General features: G+C 39.7%; 2 protein-coding genes and 1 long non-coding RNA gene across 3 annotated transcripts in view; 1 reads left to right on the top strand and 2 right to left on the bottom strand.

Moving 5' to 3' along the window:
• The window catches only part of ppil4 (peptidylprolyl isomerase (cyclophilin)-like 4), a 9,653-nt gene extending 3,453 nt beyond the window's left edge, over positions 1 to 6,200 (top strand). Inside the window, exons 7-13 of the mRNA XM_008312615.3 lie at positions 1,889 to 2,005; positions 2,089 to 2,213; positions 2,338 to 2,404; positions 4,196 to 4,307; positions 4,517 to 4,613; positions 4,716 to 4,854; positions 5,559 to 6,200. Of these exons, the coding sequence (XP_008310837.1) occupies positions 1,889 to 2,005; positions 2,089 to 2,213; positions 2,338 to 2,404; positions 4,196 to 4,307; positions 4,517 to 4,613; positions 4,716 to 4,854; positions 5,559 to 5,747 (846 nt within the window). The 3' untranslated portion in view covers positions 5,748 to 6,200. The remainder of the gene's footprint in view (positions 1 to 1,888; positions 2,006 to 2,088; positions 2,214 to 2,337; positions 2,405 to 4,195; positions 4,308 to 4,516; positions 4,614 to 4,715; positions 4,855 to 5,558) is intronic.
• Positions 6,201 to 8,445: 2,245 nt separating this feature from the next.
• LOC112487226 (uncharacterized) lies at positions 8,446 to 11,394 on the bottom strand. Its single transcript, XR_003050130.1, has 2 exons — positions 11,334 to 11,394; positions 8,446 to 10,707 (listed from the first exon to the last, which is right to left on the bottom strand). It is a non-coding gene; the product is annotated as an uncharacterized LOC112487226 (long non-coding RNA).
• A 35-nt stretch (positions 11,395 to 11,429) lies between these two features.
• The window catches only part of tab2 (TGF-beta activated kinase 1 (MAP3K7) binding protein 2), a 20,029-nt gene continuing 9,937 nt past the window's right edge, over positions 11,430 to 21,521 (bottom strand). The window contains 6 exon segments of the mRNA XM_017033872.2: positions 11,430 to 11,869; positions 12,512 to 12,592; positions 14,070 to 14,163; positions 15,100 to 15,260; positions 16,748 to 18,416; positions 20,291 to 20,479. Of these exon segments, the coding sequence (XP_016889361.1) occupies positions 11,727 to 11,869; positions 12,512 to 12,592; positions 14,070 to 14,163; positions 15,100 to 15,260; positions 16,748 to 18,416; positions 20,291 to 20,392 (2,250 nt within the window). The 5' untranslated portion in view covers positions 20,393 to 20,479 and the 3' untranslated portion in view covers positions 11,430 to 11,726.

The following is a 21,521-nucleotide window of genomic DNA, read 5'->3' as shown; positions in this document are numbered from 1 at the left end:
TAAAGAGACTTGGAACTCGACTTGGACTTTAACATCAATGACTCGTGACTTCACTTGGACTCGAGCCCTTTGACTCGACAAGACTTGATACTTTCTCCAAAACCCAAAGATTATAAAGTAAGTTATTGAGGAGCGCTGTGTATCTCTCATTGTGCACGTATGTGCTGTCGGGACAACATCCAATCAAATAAAACGCTGGCCAATCAAATTGCGGGACAACCAATGAGAAAGAGCTGTCGAGCAATGCGCGGGTTAGAGAAAATGATACCAAAGATCGTGTTGTTCGGATTTAAAAACTACGAGATGGTCAACAAAAACGAGTGGCAGTGAGTGGAAGGACTCTAAAGGACTCGAAACAGAAATGGCAGGACTTGGGACTTGACACTTTTCAGTCTTGACTTGGATTCGACTCGGACTTTGCCTATTTGGACTTGAGACTTGATTCGGACTTGAGTGCAAAGACTTGAGACTTGCCTGTGACTTGCAAAGCAATGACTTGGTCCCACCTCTGCTCGTTACTCCCTGTACACTGTACGGAAAAAGACACCCGACGAAACGTGAAATCGGGCCGAGCGTCGCCAGGTCTTGCGTCTCAAAAATCGGGTCAAAAACGGGCTAAAATCGTACAGCGTATGCTCGCCCTTAGTAAAAGGCACATGGCAGCCCACCTGGAGTTTGCCAAAAGGCACCTGAAGGACTCTCACACCATGAGAAACAAAGTTCTCTGTTCCGATGAGACAAAAAAAACGAAACTCTTTGGCGTGAATGCCAGGCGTTACGTTTGGAGAAACAGCAGACATCCTGGATGAAAACCTGCTCCAGAGTGCTCTTGACCTCAGACTGGGGCGACGGCGGATGTGTCGTCTTTCATCAGGTCAAGGACCCCACGCACGGAGCCAAGATATCGAAGGAGTGGCTTCAGAACAACTCGGTGGATGTCCACGAGTGGGCCAGCCAGAGCCCAGACCTGAGGTTGTAATTGCTGTCAAAGGTGGCATCAACAAAGTATGGAGCAAAGGCTGTGAATACTTATGTACGTGTGATTTCTCAGGTGTTTTATTTTTAATAAATTTGCAACAGTTTCCAAAAAAAAGCTCATGGCATTAATATATATGTGTATATATATGTATATACATATACATGTATATACATATATACGTATATACATATATATATATATACGTATATATGTATATACGTATATATGTATATACGTATATATGTATATACGTATATATGCATATACATATATATGTATATGCATATATACGTATATACATATATATACATACATATATATGTATATGCATATATACGTATATACATATATATATATATACGTATATATGTATATACATGTATATGTATATACATATACACACATATGCATCAACAAAGTATGGAGCAAAGGCTGTGAATACTTATGTACGTGTGATTTCTCAGGTGTCTTATTTTTAATAAATTTGCAACAGTTTCCAAAAAAAAGCTCATGGCATTAATATATATGTGTATATATATGTATATACGTATATATGTATATACGTATATATGCATATACATATATATGTATGTATATATATGTATATACATATATATGGGTAGATATACAGTACTTACTGTTTTGTATAAATTCTGTACATAAGCTGTTTTTGTTTTTTTAGTGAATACATATTATTGCCAAGCATACTATGTATTTATATTTACCACTGTATCCCTTCAAAACATAGAACAATATCTGTGGATTCGTATACACACATGCTGACTATACCAGGCAATCTACGGCCCGAGGGCTGGATGTGGCCCGTTTGGCTTTTAAATCCGGCCCGCCAAACTTGTCCAAATAATTTTATTAACGTCAAGTATCATTACACTATGTCTCCGTGTCCAGAGCGGAAGAATTGGTGCCGAAGAATCGATCAACGACACGGAAGGAAAAGGCGCGGAAGAGCTGGAGGAGAGGCTGAAAGAAAAAGAGGCCAAGACTCAGGCCATCCTGTTGGAGATGGTAAGGAGGAGAAATCACTTCGTAATTTCTTACTGCATTTGACTCTTTCCTCTTTTAATCATGCTGTCCCACAATTTGTTCAGGTGGGTGACCTTCCCGACGCAGAAGTGAAGCCTCCAGAGAACGTATTGTTTGTGTGCAAACTCAACCCAGTCACCACAGACGAGGATCTGGAGATCATATTCTCTCGCTTTGGGGCCATAAAAAGGTGACTATAAATAATGTAAACTTTATGTAAAAAAAAAAACCTTAAGGCTTAATTTGTACACAATATTCTGCCTTTGCTAAATACATTATTATTAATACTTTTTTTTTTTTTTTTTTTTTTGAAGCTGTGAAATAATCAGAGACTGGAAAACTGGAAACTCCCTCTGCTACGCCTTTATTGAGTTTGAAAAGGTAAGATAAATCATTTGTTTTAGGCCAGGCCAAAATTGTCCTTAAATTAAATGGGGGGTGAGGGAGGTCGGGTCAGGAGTAGATGGACGGAGCGCTCGTGTGAACTAAGATAAATGACATGTAAAAGTCATGCATAAAGGCTAAGATGCTAAACATTTTTTGAGCCTTTTCTACGCCATCTATAGGGGAAATGTGTGCATTGCAGGAAAAAAGGCAGAAGTATAATCACAATACAAACCAATTATAGAATTGGTAACTCGAGGTGCTCGTATCTCAAATCATTTTTTTTTCCATAAGACATAAGAGAAATTTTTTTTTTTTTTTTTTTTTTTTACTTTTTTCTATTTGTGGTCCTTCTTTAGCGGGCGCCACGCTCATATCAATCAACAAGTTCCTGCTTTATTTCCATGGTCATCCTGCAGTTCTTCTTCTCACTACCATCCTTACCACTTAGTCTCTTCTTAAGATTCATCACTATTATGAAGAATAACGCACGAAATAGAGAGGAAATCACGTAGATAACGCAAACACAACACGGAAGAACCGCAGGAGATGCGTACGGAAATCGATGAACTAGTGAAGTGAACGAGTGAGGCGGCGGTTTGCAAAGACTTTTTGTCACTGTCCTGAACTTTTCTAGGCCGAATTTTAGCCACTCTTTTATTCATTCTTTTAGCAATATTTAAAAGCTCCCAGAACTGTAGAAACAATAGAAAAAACTGCTTAAAACCACCTCTAGTGCTCCAGGCCTTGCCTCTCTTCCGTCCAGTTATCTCGCCAAGATTCTGACCTCTACACTTCTGCTTTTCCGGTTATCAACCTTGTATTCCATCATTTGCCAACTGAGCATGTGACTTCTCTCCTTGTTTGTTTGTCTTTGAGCCAAAATATATAATGAAATAAGTATAACAATACCTTGAGATACGAGCGTCCCGACATACAAGTATCCCCAGATGCGAGCAAGCCTTCAAGCTAATTTTTGAGTAAAAGATTTGAGAGCATGCTTCGTGACGCCGACGCTAGGTGGTAAGCACTCGGAGCAGCCCACGCCGCCTCACTCGTTCACTTCACTTGTTCGTCGACTTGCGTACGCATCTCCCGCGGTTCTTCCGTATTGTGTTTGCGTTATTGTGCATTATTCTTCATGATAGTGATGAATCTTAAGAGAGTGAGTGGTAAGGATGGTGGTGAGAAGAAGAAACGCACGATGACCATGGAAATAAAACAGGTAATTGTCGATAAATATGAGCGTGGTGCAAATCGAGAAAAGCAAAAACAAAACAAAAAAATACGTAAGCTAGGTTTAGTTAATTCTAAGTTTATGTAAGTTACGTAGTGTACGTGTAAGGTACGGTATAGAATCGAGTGTCTACGTACGGGCCAACTCTCTTCCCTCCCTCCTCCTTCTCCGCACATGCCGCCATTAGCCGCTACTGTATCGTCTGTCTCGAAGCTAAGAACTCATAATTCAAAATCTTTATATACTATAATTTTTTGAGTAAGTTTTTGAGTATGTAAAAACTATGTAAAAAGTATGTTATTAGCACTAATAAGAGAGTTTTTTAGAGCTGGAACTGAGTAATTTTTTATTTTTATTTTTTTATCTTGTGGGAAAAAATGATTTGAGATACGAACACCTTGAGTTAGGAGCTCGGCCCTGGAACGGATTATGCTCGTATCTCAAGATATTACCGTACTTGCATCCAATTGTCATTTTTGCGATGAGTGTGTTGTCTCACATAAAGTTTCTTTTTCTTTTAAAAACCACTTCCTATTACGTTCTCTCTGCAGGAAGAGGACTGTGAAAAGGCGTATTTCAAAATGGACAATGTGTTGATCGACGACCGACGCATTCACGTGGACTTTAGCCAGTCGGTGGCCAAAATCAGATGGAAAGGGAAAGGTACGTCGAGTCGTAAACTCAGAAACGCTTCTCGTGTATCTCCTTAGAAGATTTGATCATTTAGGAGTTTTATTAGAATGTACGTTGAATAGTTTCAAATCTGCTAATATTTGTGGTGTTTTTCTAGGGATATTAAAAGAGCAATATAGATTTTTTTAAAAAAACTTTAGTATGAAAAGATGAAAATAATAAATGACATTGACCCCTAGGTGGAAAATATACCAAAGATGACTTCAAAGCCTACGAGAAGGATTTAGAGAACCGGTGCAAGCTGGCCATCAAAGATCAAGTGAAGCATAAACAAGAGTATCCTTATGCGTCCAGGTCATTGTTGGGGAAAATAGGCCAAGGGTGTGGGCTGGTGTTAACGTAATCATTGAGGATATTTAATTCCTTAATTTTTCGAAGTTACAAGTATGACCTGCTTATTGAGGAGGAGGAGGACGAGGAAGAGGAGTCCAGCCAGAGTTTTTTAAAGAAAAAGAACAAGAAAAAGAGTCGCCGTCGCTCCAGTGATCGCGACAGTGAACAGTCCAAAAAATCCAAGGTATCTTGTCCATTTGTTTTTCTTCTGTTATCTAAAGATTTGAATGTGTGCTTTTTGTGTACATCCTGTCGTCGTCATCGTCTTAAAAAAAAAAAAAAAGCTCAAAAGTTTGGGTAGAACAGGTGCTGACAAACAAAATATACAGTGAAATACCAGAAACCTCCCAGCAGTTACCTCAAATTCCGGACTATTGAGCGCACGTGAATATAAGCTGCACCCACTAAATTTAAAAAGATTTTTTTTTTTTTTTACATATATGGGCCGCACTTCTCTATAAGCCGCAGGTGTCCACGTTGTAACATAGGATATATTCACACAAATATATATATTTTTTTTTTTCAGTTTTAATTTAATAAATGCTTTTTTATCCAAACAGTGCCTATTTATCTTTATTTTTTGGCAAGTTACAGATGTGTTCACTTGCTCCAGACGGCCTAGCCATTTTGAGTTAGCATCTCTAAAGAATGCAGGCTTGAAGTAAAGAGCTACGCACTAGCACAAAGCTAATATATATCCTACCTGTTGTGAGCTGGAACATCACGAAGAACCTTTTAAGATGCTGCATCTAGCAACAGTCTGAAACGCTGCTAACATGCTAGGTGCTTCGCACATGTAACGATGAGGTACATCAACAAAGGTGTGATGATGTTAAATATTTAAACGTGCGTGTCATTGCTAATATTGTTTTTTTTTTTTTTATCCAGGACGTTAACCAGAGCCAGCACAGCCGGACAACGAACCCTTCTAAACACAGGGAGCACAAAGCTAGCAAGCACTACGACAAACACAAGACGGAGAGATGCGATGAAGGCAGCGTCCACCGCCGCAGGGACAGGAGTCGCAGCCCTCACTGGAAAGGGTCAAAAGACAAAGAGAAGAGTAGACACAGATAAGACGTCAAATATACAATATTTTCAAACGGATAACAAAAGCCACCGGGCCGTGTTTGCGATAAATCGGGGATTGTGTGAATTAGCCCTTTGTTACACATTCACTGATGCAAATCATGCTTTTAAATGTGTTCCTAAAAGGAAGGCGTCGAAAGATTAGGTGACCAAAATCATCACATCAAACATGTACTGAGGTACTAAGATAGATTAGTATGAAGATTACCACATGTACATGTGACCACAGTCTGTTAATATTGTTTTTCTTTTGTCATTTTTTTTGTTTTTTTAAGTTTTGGATTGCATTTTCCGCATATAAGAATTTGTGGAAAATGCTACAGAACTTATTCTGCATTACTTTTGCAAATAAAAAAAATTAAATATGAAATGACAAAGTGCTCATCTTTAATAATACCAGTCTAAAACTGTAACCCACCTTTGACTTTTATATATGTGTATATGTATATATGTATATGTGTATATATATATGTATCTGTATATATGTATATATATACATACACGCATACATATGCATACATATATACATACTGTACTTATATACACATACATACACATGTGTATAGGTGTGGATATATATACATACATATATGCACACATACATATGCATACATATATATATATACATACTGTACTTATATCCACATATACATACACATGTGTATAGGTGTGGATATATATACATACATATACATATATACACTTATATACACACAAACATACACGTGTGTATATACTGTATATACATACATTCATGTATATATACACACATATATACACTTATATACACACAAACATACACGTGTGTATATATATATACATACATTCATGTATATATACGCATGTATATACATATACACACATATATGTATGTATATGTGTGTGTGTGTGTATATATATATATATATATGAATATATTTATGTATGTATTATGTATATATATATATAAGAAAGAACACAGCATTCCAAGAAAAGCACTTGCTACCCACAGTAAAATTTGGTGGAGGATCATGCTGTGGGGCTGTGGGGTCAGTCCTGGTACTTGGGAATCTTGTTAAAGTTGAGGGTCGCATGGATTCCACTCAATATCAGCAGGTTCTTGAAAATAATGTCCAACAATCCAGTCACGAAGTTGAAGTTACGCTCAAAATCTACTCTGGCATTCATGCAAAGGAGCAACCAGTCCCCAGACCTGAATATCATTAAAAATCTGTGGTCTGTTTTAAAGCGGGCTGTCCGTGCTCGGCAACCATCAAACTTAACTGAACTGGAGATGTTTTGTAAGGAGGAATGGTCCAAAATACCTCCACCCAGAATCCAGAAACTCATTGGACGTTATAGAAAACGTTTAGAAGCTGTTATTTTGGTAAAAGGAGGATCTACTAAATATTTCTGTTGGGGTGGCCACATTTTTGCACCTGTGTAATTTTGTTTTGATGCATAATGCACATCTTCTGTTAGTCCAATAAACCTAGTTTGACTTCTGAAATATTAGTGTCCATCAGTTTTTTGGATAAATCAGAATGAAGTTGCTGATCCAAACACCATGATTTTTAAATGAAAATAATGGAAATTTGTCAGGGGTGCACAAACCCCAAACTTTTTCATACCACTGTATATATATGTTTGTGTATATATATGTATATATATATATATATATATATATGTATATGTATATATATACATATACATATATATATATATATATATATATATATATTACAGGGGATTGACAATGTTTGAGGTTTCATGGCTAAATTCGACCAGCCTAGTGGCCAATCTTCATTGATTGCACATTGCACCAGTAAGAGCAGAGTGTGAAGGTTCAATTAGCAGAGCAATAGCACAGTTTTGCTCAAATATTGCAATGCACACAACATAATGGGTGACATACTAGAGTTCAAAAGAGGCGTGTCTTGCCTCGCACCAGCAAGACGACCAGCGATGACTTGCTGACGTCACAAAGACTTGCTATCTTTGTATACCTGTGGACACAAGAGGAAGCTGTCTGAAAGGGATGTCCAGGTGCTAACCTGAATTGTATCTATAAAACATTGAAAAAAAAAAAAACAGCTGCCCAACTCACTGCAGAATTAAATGTGCACCTTAACTCTCCTGTTTCTACCAAAAGTGTCCGTCAGGAGCTCTACAGGGTCAATATACAGTGCTGGGCTGCTATAGCCAAACCTTTGGTCACCAGGAGTTTCAGTTTCATTGTCCAACCCCTGTATATGTATATATATATATATATACACATATATACACATATATACATATAGATACATATATTAAACACAAATTTGTATATACAGTATATATGCAGATATATGTACATATATATATACACACACACACACACACATATATGCATATATACATATATATACTGTATATACAAATTCGTGTTTAATAGTAGTGTCCCAAGACGACCTCCTGTGGTCAGCCAACTTAGTACCTGCAGTTTCCTGATGGTATATTCGGTATAAATGTTTACTTCTTTTGGAAGTACGTTATATATTTTTTCTCTGATTTAACGTTTGAGAAACAGTCATAAAATGAAAGACAGTCTGTTGTTCCACAGCAGTAAAGCTCTCAACACGACTCAAGAGCTAGCTGAAAAGTAGCCTTCCTGTCCTCCAGTCTAGCGGCGGAAGACTTTTACGTGTAACACCATAAACACACAAACTTTGAGAATAGATTTTTTTTATTTTTATTTTTACAAATAACTTATTACAACGACGGTCTTACCAGCTAAAAAAAAAAACCTTGGATGTCCAAATATTTCTTTCTATTTAGCAAAACATGAATAACCTGTCTCTTCATACCGTGGTGCAGATAACTAATTTCTCTCTTGGATTGGGGGGGGGTGTTTATGTACTTGAGACAACCATTTTATAATTTCAAATTGGTTACACAAGAGCAAGGTTTATTTTATAGAAATGGCACTTCACAAAATTGATAACCAATACATATTCAATAGATCTAAGAGGAATTAACCACGGTTAAGGTAAAGTATTGCCAAGTAAACTTTAGAAACATCCTTTTTAGGTCACAACAGACTTAAGAGGGTGAGTAAGGGATGTCCGATATTAGCTTTTTGCCGATATCCAAAATGCCGATATTGTCCAAACACGTAATTACCGATATATCAACCGATACTGATACATGCAGCCATTTCTCCCCCCAAACTATTTTTAGGTCACATCACATACTTACTGTCATGGAATTAGCACATGATCTACTTTTACTGCGATGCCAGACTAAAGGCATTCCACAAAGTAGCACTGTTCGTACAAAATCAATTTTTTTTTTAAAGTGATTCCAGCATATCTGGCATTGCATTCTTGGGGTTTCATTATCGGAGAAAAAAAAAAAACTGATAACGATTCTTACCAATATTACATAATTATGCTAATATCAGTCAGCCGACGTTATCGGACATCTCTGATAACTGTGCTCATTTTGACCCTAAATCATTATTTCTTTGTTTCCTTTTACGCTGATGACTTTTTAAAATGTCTTTGTAACAACCATAAAGTGTAAGAATTTTGACCTTAACTTGTGTTATGGATCTGCGTAACACACCAGTTGTCTCGGGAGATACAATTCCTCTTTGCAATAGGGTGTCCTTTTTTCCTCCCAAAACGTCACATCCTGCATTCCAGTTGTCATAACCCAGCAATGTGTTTTGCCCATTTTTTTTTTTTTTGACCCATTCTTTACTCTCCAAACAGCCACAAAACAGTGAACAGATTTGGTGTCCTTGTAGAAAAGCATAGAAAAAAAAAAAATTACTACAAAATAATAAACTCCCCGCTTCATCTGCAAGTCCTTTGCAGAAACCATAGCCATGACAAAAGCAGGAAAAAAAAAAAACTGAGCCGGCAGGTGTTTTTATAATGAATGTTTTGTTCCTCTCCTTCTGTAAAGCCTCAGCTCGTACAAATATCACATTAAAAGCTTCCAATGGGAGCATGGCACTCATTTTTGTTTAAAAGAGGGAGAGAGAGAGAAAAAAAAAAATCACAAACAGTTATTAAAGTCTATAAAGGTATACTTACAAGAAATACAAGTGATTCATAGTGTGAAGAGGAAGACAACTCTTAATGCACATTCGAAAATATGTACAGTAAAAAAGCTCATGGGGAGTTTCTGCCTCTGTACACAGACATGCAACCTATCACAAGTGACAAGATGGGGTAGGGGGGGAGGGGCAGAAGACCGGGAAAGCAGGTTCCTGCTTTGACAAATGTAAAATTCCAGGCGTAGTCTGTTAGTTTTTTTTTTCTCAACATTAGGTGTTAAGCATAGGCTTAACAAGAATCAGAAATCCCACACCTACACCACCACAAAAGAAGGAAGGAAAAAAAAAAAAAAAAAAACACAGAGGAACCCGCGTGTGTTTGTGTACCGTCACAATGCTGGGCCACCCTTGTAATACTGTAAGTGGAAGCAGTGAGGTAACGCTGGTCTAGAGTGTCACCTGTGGAGCAGTTTTTTTTATTTAACAAAAAAAAAAAAAAAAAAGGCAGACCCCCACCACGCAATCTCAGTCCTTCTGGTGAGGTATTATTTGACTTTGGCAGCCTTCAGGAGGAGGCACAAGTTGTAAACACTGTCCAGTAAAACCTACAGTGGACAGCATACTAAGGAGAAAACTCAAGAGGAAACAAAAGGGGCGGGGGGGAAAAAAAAAAAAAAAAAATTAACGCACAATGACTGCACCAAAGCATGGCCTTGAGAGTTGGGGTGAACAGAGGATAAAGAGGGGCAAGCGGGGCACGAAAAGGGCCTGTTTTTTTGGCTCAGAAGTGCCGCGGGAACTCGCACTCTTCACAGCGGTTGAGGGCTGGGTGGTTGAGGAAGGTGCAGGCTGTGCAGCTCCATTGCGTACCGTCCTCCTCCTCCTGGTCTGCAACAGCGGGCTTCAACTGCTTTCCGCCCGAGTCTGGCGTGAAGCGTGAGGAGAACGAGGACAAGGGGGGGGGAAAAATAAGTTAAAAAAAGTTGAGGAGATTAATAGATAGGTGAAGGAAAAATATATGAGAGTACAAAAACGTTTACAACTTCAGTCATGCTAGGGGACTATATGCCGTATTTTCCGCACTACAAGTCGCTCCGGATTATACAGTAAGTATGTATGAAGAAGAAAAACACATATACTCTGGAGCGACCTATATAAGTTACACCAGCCAGCTAGAGCGCCCTCTAGCGGCTTTCAGTCTGAAAATACCAAACGTAAATTTTCAGTGGTACAGGAGTAGCAGTTACTGGTACACAAGCCTAGAGTGCCCTCTAGTGTCTGTCAGCATGAAAATAACGAACATGTAAATGTTCAGTGGTACAGTAGCAGCAGATGCTGGTACAACAGCCATCTAGAGTGCCCTCTAGTGGCCGTCAGTGTGAAAATAACAAACAGGTGCAACTTGTACTCGTATGTTATATAAATATATAATTTCACATAAGTCACAAAACCGAGCCAAATGATGACAAAAAAGTGTGACCTAAAGTCCCGAAAATATGGTATTGAATTCCATATAAATTGGTAATAAATACAAATATTACAATACTTACCAACAAACAAAGTACCTTTGGGTTTGGGGGGAACAGGACCAAGGAATCCAATGTTGTCATATAGGGGTGCCCCTGGGGGGCATTTTTTTTATTAAAAAAAAAAAAAAAAAAAAAAGGCAGACCCCCACCACGCAATCTCAGTCCTTCTGGTGAGGTATTATTTGACTTTGGCAGCCTTCAGGAGGAGGCACAAGTTGTAAACACTGTCCAGTAAAACCTACAGTGGACAGCATACTAAGGAGAAAACTCAAGAGGAAACAAAAGGGGCGGGGGGGAAAAAAAAAAAAAAAAAATTAACGCACAATGACTGCACCAAAGCATGGCCTTGAGAGTTGGGGTGAACAGAGGATAAAGAGGGGCAAGCGGGGCACGAAAAGGGCCTGTTTTTTTGGCTCAGAAGTGCCGCGGGAACTCGCACTCTTCACAGCGGTTGAGGGCTGGGTGGTTGAGGAAGGTGCAGGCTGTGCAGCTCCATTGCGTACCGTCCTCCTCCTCCTGGTCTGCAACAGCGGGCTTCAACTGCTTTCCGCCCGAGTCTGGCGTGAAGCGTGAGGAGAACGAGGACAAGGGGGGGGGAAAAATAAGTTAAAAAAAGTTGAGGAGATTAATAGATAGGTGAAGGAAAAATATATGAGAGTACAAAAACGTTTACAACTTCAGTCATGCTAGGGGACTATATGCCGTATTTTCCGCACTACAAGTCGCTCCGGATTATACAGTAAGTATGTATGAAGAAGAAAAACACATATACTCTGGAGCGACCTATATAAGTTACACCAGCCAGCTAGAGCGCCCTCTAGCGGCTTTCAGTCTGAAAATACCAAATGTAAATTTTCAGTGGTACAGGATTAGCAGTTACTGATACACAAGCCTAGAGTGCCCTCTAGTGTCTGTCAGCATGAAAATAACGAACATGTAAATGTTCAGTGGTACAGTAGCAGCAGATGCTGGTACAACAGCCAGCTAGAGTGCCCTCTAGTGGCCGTCAGTGTGAAAATAACAAACAGGTGCAACTTATACTCGTATATTATATAAATATTATAATTTCACATAAGTCACAAAACCGAGCCAAATGATGACAAAAAAGTGTGACCTATAGTCCCGAAAATATGGTATTGAATTCCATATAAATTGGTAATAAATACAAATATTACAATACTTACCAACAAACAAAGTACCTTTGGGTTTGGGGGGAACAGGACCAAGGAATCCAATGTTGTCATAGAAATTATGAATTGCACTAGGATTAAAGCGAGGTCCTGCAATAATAATAATAATAATAATTAAAAAAAGAAAACATAAATGTGAGAGTTCAGGGGAAATTATCAAAGCTTTAGAGACTGCAATGATAAATGTTTGTTATGTTGACTTGATTTTCCATCTAATGTGCAATGGTACCGACGGTAGTTTCTCCTGGCCACTGTCGCCCACTGTGCATTCAGACTGTATAAGTAGCACCACCTCATGGATTAAACAATAATATGGTCAACATGGCATGGATGGATGGGTGGACGGATGGAGGGACAGATGATAGATGGTAGAAGGATGGATGGACAGAGGGACAGGATGGATGGATAGATAGATGGATGAATGGATGGATGATAGAAGTATGGATGGATAGATAGATAAATGATAGATAGATAGATAGATGATGGATGGATAGACGGATAGAGGGATGGATGATAGATGGTAGAAGGATGGATGATGAATGAACAGAGGGATGGATGAATAGATAGATGGATGAATGGATGGATGATAGATGGATGGATGATGAATGGACAGAGAGATGGATGAATAGATAGATGGATGGACAGAGGGACGATGATGGATAGATGGATGGATGATAAAACGATGGACGGATGGATGATGGATGGACAGAGGGACGGATGATGGATGGATGATAGATGGATGGATGAATGGATGGACAGAGGGACGGATAAAAGGATGGATGATGGATGGACAGATGGATAGATGGATGAATGGATGGATGATAGAATTATGGATGGATAGATAGATAGATGGCTAGACGGATGGATGGATGAGAGATGGTAGAAGGATGGATGATGAATGGACAGAGGAGGGATGAATAGATAGATGGATGGACAGAGGGACGATGATGGATGGATGATAGATGGATGGATGAATGGATGGACAGAGGGACGGATAAAAGGATGGATGATGGATGGACAGATGGATAGATGGATGAATGGATGGATGATAGAAGTATGGATGGATAGATAGATGATGGATGGATGGATGATAGATGGATGGACGGATAGAGGGATGGATGATGAATGGACAGAGGGATGGATGATAGAAGGATGGATGGATGGATAGATAGATAGATGGATGGATGGATGAATAGATAAAAGGATGGATGGATGGATGATAGAAGGATGGATAGATGGATCAATATCTCCATAATACAGTATGTACAACCATTCGATCTTAGTCATTCAGTCATTCATTCTTTGAACTGCAACATATCAAAGTAACTCCACCTGCTGACTGGACAGTTAGAGACATCTTGTCTTTTCTTATTACGACAGCACAACGCTCCACTTTACTCTTTATAGCCTGTACTGTACTGTACTGTGCTGTGCTGCTGTCAAAACTGTAGATTTCCCCATTGCGGGTTTGAATATAGGACTTAAGTTCATGTTAAGATTATTACATCTGTTTGTATAGCATAGAATTGACATCAACTGAAATACCAATGAAGTGAGACAGACCTACCTCTTGTTTGAAAAAGATCGATTTCTTTAGTCAGGCAATCGATGTCGATCTGCAGTAATCGGTTTTTGCATCGCAACTGCTTCATTTCCTCAATCTGCCAAGCAAGGAGAAAACAAGTGTCAGTACATGAGCCGTAACTAAATGTTAGAAATTCAGAGACCAAAAATGTCTCAACTTTATGCGTTCAAGGTGCGTTCGCACAGCAACGATACAACTACGGCTACGTGTTTCAAGGGATTAAACGAGCGCTAACATGCACGTTTGATGGTGCTGATGAGAGTGCTTTGCACACAAAATACGATCATCATCATCTCAGCTAGCCTTGCCAACTCCAATCAATTGTCAATTCCATTGACAATTTACAGGCTATTTTTGATTCTCGGTTCTTTTTTCGGTTTTTCAAGGGACAGTTGGCAACGCTAATAAAGTCGCACTAATTGTAATAATCACAAAGTTCCAAATATTCCCAGGCGATCGATTTTAATTAATCGCACGCAATACAATTTTGCAAAAGCCTACTTTACATTCAGTTGGTGTAGCGACCCCAGTGTTAGCTGGATTTACTTTTCTTTTCTGTCACGCCGCCCCCTTGGGGACAGAAATGTTTTCACGCCCTCTTCGACCCACACCCCCGCAAATTGAAATATTATTGATAACGTATATTTTTACCTGAGGTGCTGCCACCTAGTGACTGGAGGACTGTTATTATTCAAGCATTACAGTAGTACACTTATGTACAACGTGCCATATTACACACCCCCTCCACCCTCTCCCCCACTATTTGAGGAGTACTGCTTTACAGTATAGTACACTTATGTACAACGTGCCATATTGCACACACCCCCCCACCCCCACTATTTGAGGAGTACTCCTTTACAGTACGTATCTTTGTTGTTGAACTAAACAAACTATAATAAACAAAAAAAAAGGTATAACAGATGAAATGTATCCAAAATCTAAGCGTTAGCTAGTCTGGGCTAAGTGCCGTGCTGAACACAGTTGCCTAAATGCTTGATTCAAAGGAGCTCACAGAAGGAATTTGAGAGGCCGAGTTGGATCTTTCCAGTCGTCTCCTGGTCAGGTCGTTCTCCATCTCGTTCACCTCCTCCTTTAACTTCTCCAGCTTTTTCTTTTTCAGCTCCAGCTCGTGCCACAGCCTGTCCATGCGTGCTTTTTGGTGGACCAACAATGCTTGAAAACGCAGAAGTACACCATCGTCAGCAACTACTAATGTTCTTTTAACGTGCTAAAGACATATAAGGTCATTGGAATTCTAACCCTGTTATACATCTCCAAAAAACAAATACAAATCAAGAAAAGAACAATTAAGAATTTAGCTAAAAAGAAATTCACGCCACACGCCGATATATGATCAGATCCATTGTATCATCAATAATTATGATGATAGAATGTATTATCATTTATATAATTAATATATATGTATATATATAATTTATTTATATAAATTATTGATAAAAAATTGATTAAAAAATATTATTATTTTAATTATTTTTATATTATTTAATTTTTAAAAATTTATTTTAAAAAAATGTATTTATAAAATGTATATAATTTATATAATTAATATATGTATATATTAATATATGTATTATAATGTATTATTAATTAAATAATCGTTAATCAATCATCAACTATGGTTAAAGTGCTGCTTTGAAGTCAAAGTAAAGTAAGACTAAAAAAAAAAAGAAAAGGGATTAGAAGTTTTCTTGCTCACAAAGCCCTGTGTGATTTTAATTTTACACTAATTCTAATTTATTTTTATATAATTATAAATAAATTATAATTATAAACTTTGTATACAAATATAAATCATGATTACCTAATATATTGAGCATATTTTAATAATTACAAAAATAATAATAGGTGTACTTAATTATTATTATTACGTGAAAGTATTTCAGGGTTTTACCACACGGGGGAAGTGTAACCAAGGCTGAATCACTGCCACAACCACTCGCAGACAAAAGCTCAGTTGACGCCACTTGTAGTATATCATTTAACACGTGGTGTTACTTTGTTGACAAAAATATTTTTTTGTAAATAAGATAAGAAAACAAGGAATAGAAAAGAGAAAACTTCACCCTGTTTTTTTTTTTTTAGCAATTTCTAAGTCTCTTGAAATCTAAAAAAACCACCAATATACAACGATGTTAGCTATTTTTACGAGATGACAACAGGCAGCTAACGGCTAACGGTCGAGGTAAAATGTCGGTCTATTAGGAATCAATAAGAAAAAAATAAGCCTTTTTCTTAACGTTTCCTGATGCTAGTCATGTGTTTTAGGCGGTCTCATTTATACCACGTTAGGTTCAAAGAACAACAGGCAACTCTGGGCTTGATCACCCTGTAGCTGGCCACCTTTGACGAGGGTGTCTAGTGTTCAAAGGCCGAAACACCCGATGATTCGAAGGTACTCTACTGATGATGTGTCCCAAAATGTACACCCTTCTCATGGCTGAGATATATAACTCCCACGCCACTCTCAAGATCAAGGGCAACCTCATGGCGGACGGTTTACCATCACGTCCAAATTGGGTTTTTTTTCTTTTAAGAATCTGAAATCAAGTTTGAAATGCCTGCGTCGTCGGTTTACCATCACGTCCAAATTGGGTTTTGTTTTTTTTAAGAATCTGAAATCAAGTTTGAACAACACTCACCTTGTGTGTATGCCGCATCCTCAGAGCTTATGCTGAGTCTGCGTGGCTCACTTGACTTGTCCCTGTGCGGGGAGAGCGGATCTGAGAAATGGAGTGGATCTGGCTCCACAAAATGGTGATCCGCTGGCAGACTGAGGAGGTTGTTGGGCTCAAACGTAGGAGACACTACTCCAGGAGAGACCGCCGGGGGCTTATTTGGAGACACAGTGATTTTAAAAGTGTATTTGGTATTGGGCTGAGTCACTACCACTCGAGGGGACGAAGCCGTGCTTCCCCCTCCTACGGACGCACGAGACTTTGGTGGATGATGATGGATGTAGGCAGGGCCCATGCTCACTTGGCCACCAATGTTTCTGGACCCAGAAGGCCCTTGCAAGGGAGGGTTGGCTGAGATGTAGACTGTAGGATGGTTCCTGCCCCCACTGTAGTCACTAGAGGCATTGGCAGAAATGTAAAACTTGGGTTGAGAGCGGGGGCCACTCGAGGCCACGATGGCATCTTCAGCAGGTGTAGTAGCAGCATTAGGCGGGCTAGCGGAGATGTAAACAGTTGGCTGGCCTGGGCACCCAATTGACAGTGGGGTAGTGGGGACGGTAGCCACGCTGGCCGAGGAAGAAGCTGAGGACGGACAGGAAGAGGATGTGGAGGAACGAGGCCCACTGCTTGTTCGCAGCACAGCCGTTGTTGAGGAATTACTTCTCTGGGGAGATTCAAGTTTGATCTCGATCTGATTCTTTCGTGGGCCCGTGGAAATGTTCTGGATGTTGTACTGACTGATGGTAGACGAGGGCATGAGAGAAGAGGTGGAACATGAGGACGAGCACGAAGCGGCAGCCGGCGTCAAGGCCTGACCCCCAGGAGGCATAACCGAGGGGGGTTGGGGATTTGTAGGAGAGCTGATGGGCATGTAGACTTGGGAGGTCTGATGGCCCTGGGTCTGGTGCTGTGAGGTATGTAAAGGATAGGCATGCTGAGGGCCAGACCAGGAACTGGATAGAGAGGAAGGGTGGGAGAACAGGTAGGTCTGCTGCTGGGGCTGGGATGTGGGGCTGTACTGAGTTCTGCTTCCCTGCTGCTGGTTTAGCCGAGTGGCACCAGGCTGGCTAACGTAGGGCTTGATATAGATGGAGTTACCCTGTGGACTGCCGAGACCCGACTGGGGCCTACCATGTATGTGCAAAGAGGTGGGGGCGTTTCGAACTGTTTGTATATTTGGGGCAAGCGTAACTGTAAAGGGGTTGTAGCGAGGTGTCTGATTGGCACTCATAGTAGCTCCTTTGACGCCGGGATGTCCAAGATGCTGCGACGGGTGTGGTTTGCGCGTAGGTTCGATCACACCGAATACATTAAGGCTCGAGGGCACCTGAACTGGGGCTGATTGGGGCTCTTGCTAAAAAAAGTCACCGCTATTTGCCCGCTGGCCTCTCTGGAGGGGCCCATCACTCTGGCTGTGAGCCAACGTCCGGCTGCCATTTATTCTCAGGCTGTCCCGAACAGGGGCAACAGGCACATTCTGAGACTGCAGGCCCAAGTTCAGCTGGGTCATGTGATTGCGAAGCCTGGTGAAACTGGGGTCGTCAGAAAAGCTCAAGTTTTCTTCCTCGCTGTACAGGTAACCAGGACTGATCTGGGACAAATATTCACAGCAGGCGTCTAAGTTGTTATTGTTCTAAAGGAAAGAGAAAAGAGAAAAAAAAAAATGTATATATGTGTTTCTTTCAGATTAAAAGCAAAAAATTATGTCTGCCTTTCTCCTGCAATGCACGCATTCCCCCAACAGATGGCATTTTAACCTTTACTGACTGACTTTTCCATGTCATTTATTTGAGTTCAATCAAATGCTCCATGGATCTGCTCCTAAACCGACCTCAAATTTTAGGACCCCTTGTGGCCGGCGAGTCAAAAAGTTTGCCCGCGCTAGATGGCACTGACGATGTTGATGTCGTTAGGCACTACCTACAGTTACTGAGAATGTGTAAGAATTCCATAACCAAACTCGCACCAAACTTTGATTTACTGGCAAAAACAAAAAAAAAAAAAAAAATCAACAACTCTCTTCACACTACATTTAAATGTAACTAGCTTTAATAAAAGTTTTGGTGTTTCAATTGTCGTTAATTTCCTTCATTCTTATACGGACATGCTTCCCTGTCAAATTTTAAACCTCTTTGAGACACAGAGTTCGCCCATCTCTGCCATATGGTACGGAGTAAATGTAAACATTTATTTACCACCATTCTTGATGGCCAAACAGACAAAGTTACACTACAGGTTTATCTATTGCTATCTATATGCAAATTTCACATTACAGTGATCCCTCTCCTATCGCGGGTAGCTGCGTTCCTCGACCCACCGCATAAAGGGAAAATCCGCAAAGTAGGGGCGAGATAGTTATTCGTTTATTTACGTATATATTTGCCCTTTACGAACCTTCCCCGCGCCATTATCAACCCCCGTAGCGCAGGTTAGCATTCAGCTGCAAGAGGGAGAGCTCGGGAGTGGCGCAGGTGAGCGCAATCGGAGTAATCCAGCCTCTCCTTATATTAGTAGGAGCCGGGACCAAGGAGAGAGGAGGGTGAACAGAGGAGCCAAGGCGGACGGACCACATACGAAAGCCGGGCACAGCGCAGGAGCGCACAAGACTTTCACAACTTTCACCAAACACAAGAGCACAAACTTTACAGCAACGTCCTGTTTTTTATACAAGTTTTTTGCTATATTTTTACTGTTTAATTTTATTACGTTATTACGTTGCCTAGCATGTAGGCCAGATGAACTGAAACGAAACCTGCCACCATATGCACTAAAACAAAGGGCTTTAAAGGTCTCCAACCTTTTTGAAACTGAGATCTACTTCAAGGGTACTGAAACAAAGAGATACCTATTTGATATCCACTTCCTGAATGATGTAGTAATAATAGGACCTACTCCATGGGCACCTTTGCTAGGGCTACCTGGTGCCCCCCCCCCCGAGCTGGTTTCTGAAAATCCCAAAAGATGTGTGCATTGTTTGCTTCTTTTATTCCACACAGCTGCCCACATAAATGTTGTTTTTTTTCACTTTCACAGATAGTATTTCATTCCCTCTCCTACTTAGAAAGCTGTATCTACCATTTATCTTAAGGATGTGCGTCTTAAACTTTAAGATTTCTTTGAATTTAGCATGACTGCACGTGCTGGTCATTAAATCAAGGACACCATTGTCATTAAAACAAACAGCATTCATGTCGGCAGCTATGTGGAATATGCACAAGATGCACATATCTAACACACACATATATATATATATATCTACATATATATACACATACATATATACACATACATATATACACATACATATATACATACATATATACACATACATATATATACACATATATATATGAAATGAATCAATTAGTTCTTTTTGTTATATATATATACACAGTATATCTCGGGTCACAAGGTATCACTGTTGTTGGAAATATCAAGAAATATCAACAACAAGAAAAAGGAGTCACTCTCTGATATTTGCTCACACAAGCATTTTCACGTGCCTACCTGCAGTACACACTGAGAGACAACACCCTCTGGGACCTCAGGAAACTTTTGGCACAGGTCATGCAAAACCTGAATGTCAATCTGGTGGCTCCCCTGGGCCATTCGTATGTTACCAGGTTGAGACTACTTCTTCCGTTGAACGCTGTGGGCGTCAGTTGGGGCAGGAGGTCGCCTTCATCTTGAAATAGTCTGGAAAAAATAAACAACAGAAAACTAAAATAGTAAAAAAAAAAGTTGTGTTTTCTTTTCAGCCCACAATAGGCCAAAGTAATTTCACTGTAAAGATCAATAGACATTTTTCTGGAGGTTTTCCATTTTGTTACATTTTGCCCTTGCCAGCTAATAACAAAAAATAGGGCCTTACCACATATACATGGTGTATATAAATATATATACGGTATATACATATATATACACGGTATATACATATATATACAGTAATACCTTGAAATACGGGCGTCCCGACATACACGAGTTTTCCAAGATACAATTCCAAGATGCTTTGAGATACAAGTAAAGATTTGAGATACGAGTACGCTTACAGACACCGAGGCTAGGTGGCCGAGCACTCGGAGCAGCCCACGCCACCTCACTCATTCACTTCACGTGTTCGTCGACTTCCATACGCTTCTCCCGCGAGTCTTCCGTATCGTGTACCGTTGTTTACGTACTTTTTTTATATTTATTTTGTGCATTATTCTTCATAATAGTGATGAGTCCTAAGAGAGTGAGTGGTAGGAATGGTGGTGAGAACAGGAAACGCATGATGACCATGGAAATAAATTGTCGATAAATATGAGCGTGATGCCTCCTAAAGAAAGAATACAAATCGAAAAAAGCAAAAAAAATAAAAAATAGAAATACCATATACATATATATCTGTTATATATGTACTATATGTATATGTTATCAATTACTTGAATGGGTGAGCGAATACTTTTGGCAATATAATGTATATACCAGGGGTTTGTACTGGCAATGCAAATCTGGAAATACGATATGTATCACAATACAGGGGGAAAAGGAACGATATATTGCAATATACTGCACTACTATTGGCACATTGATAAATTGAGTTTTTAAGCGCTGTCAGTGTAACAGGTGACGGTTGGAAGTGGTGTGGGGTGCAGGGGTGGGTGATGTGGAGGGTAGAGAGGTGGGTGCTCTACAACATTGACCACCAAGGATGGGCATGTGGCTGTCTGACTCAGTGAGAATAGCCCAGAATATG

Source organism: Cynoglossus semilaevis, chromosome 7 (assembly GCF_000523025.1).
Source record: "Cynoglossus semilaevis isolate Cse_v1.0 chromosome 7, Cse_v1.0, whole genome shotgun sequence".
NCBI classification, from domain to species: domain Eukaryota; kingdom Metazoa; phylum Chordata; class Actinopteri; order Pleuronectiformes; family Cynoglossidae; genus Cynoglossus; species Cynoglossus semilaevis.
The sequence above is the reverse complement of the archived record's forward strand: the minus strand, read 5'-3'. Positions and strand labels throughout refer to the sequence as shown.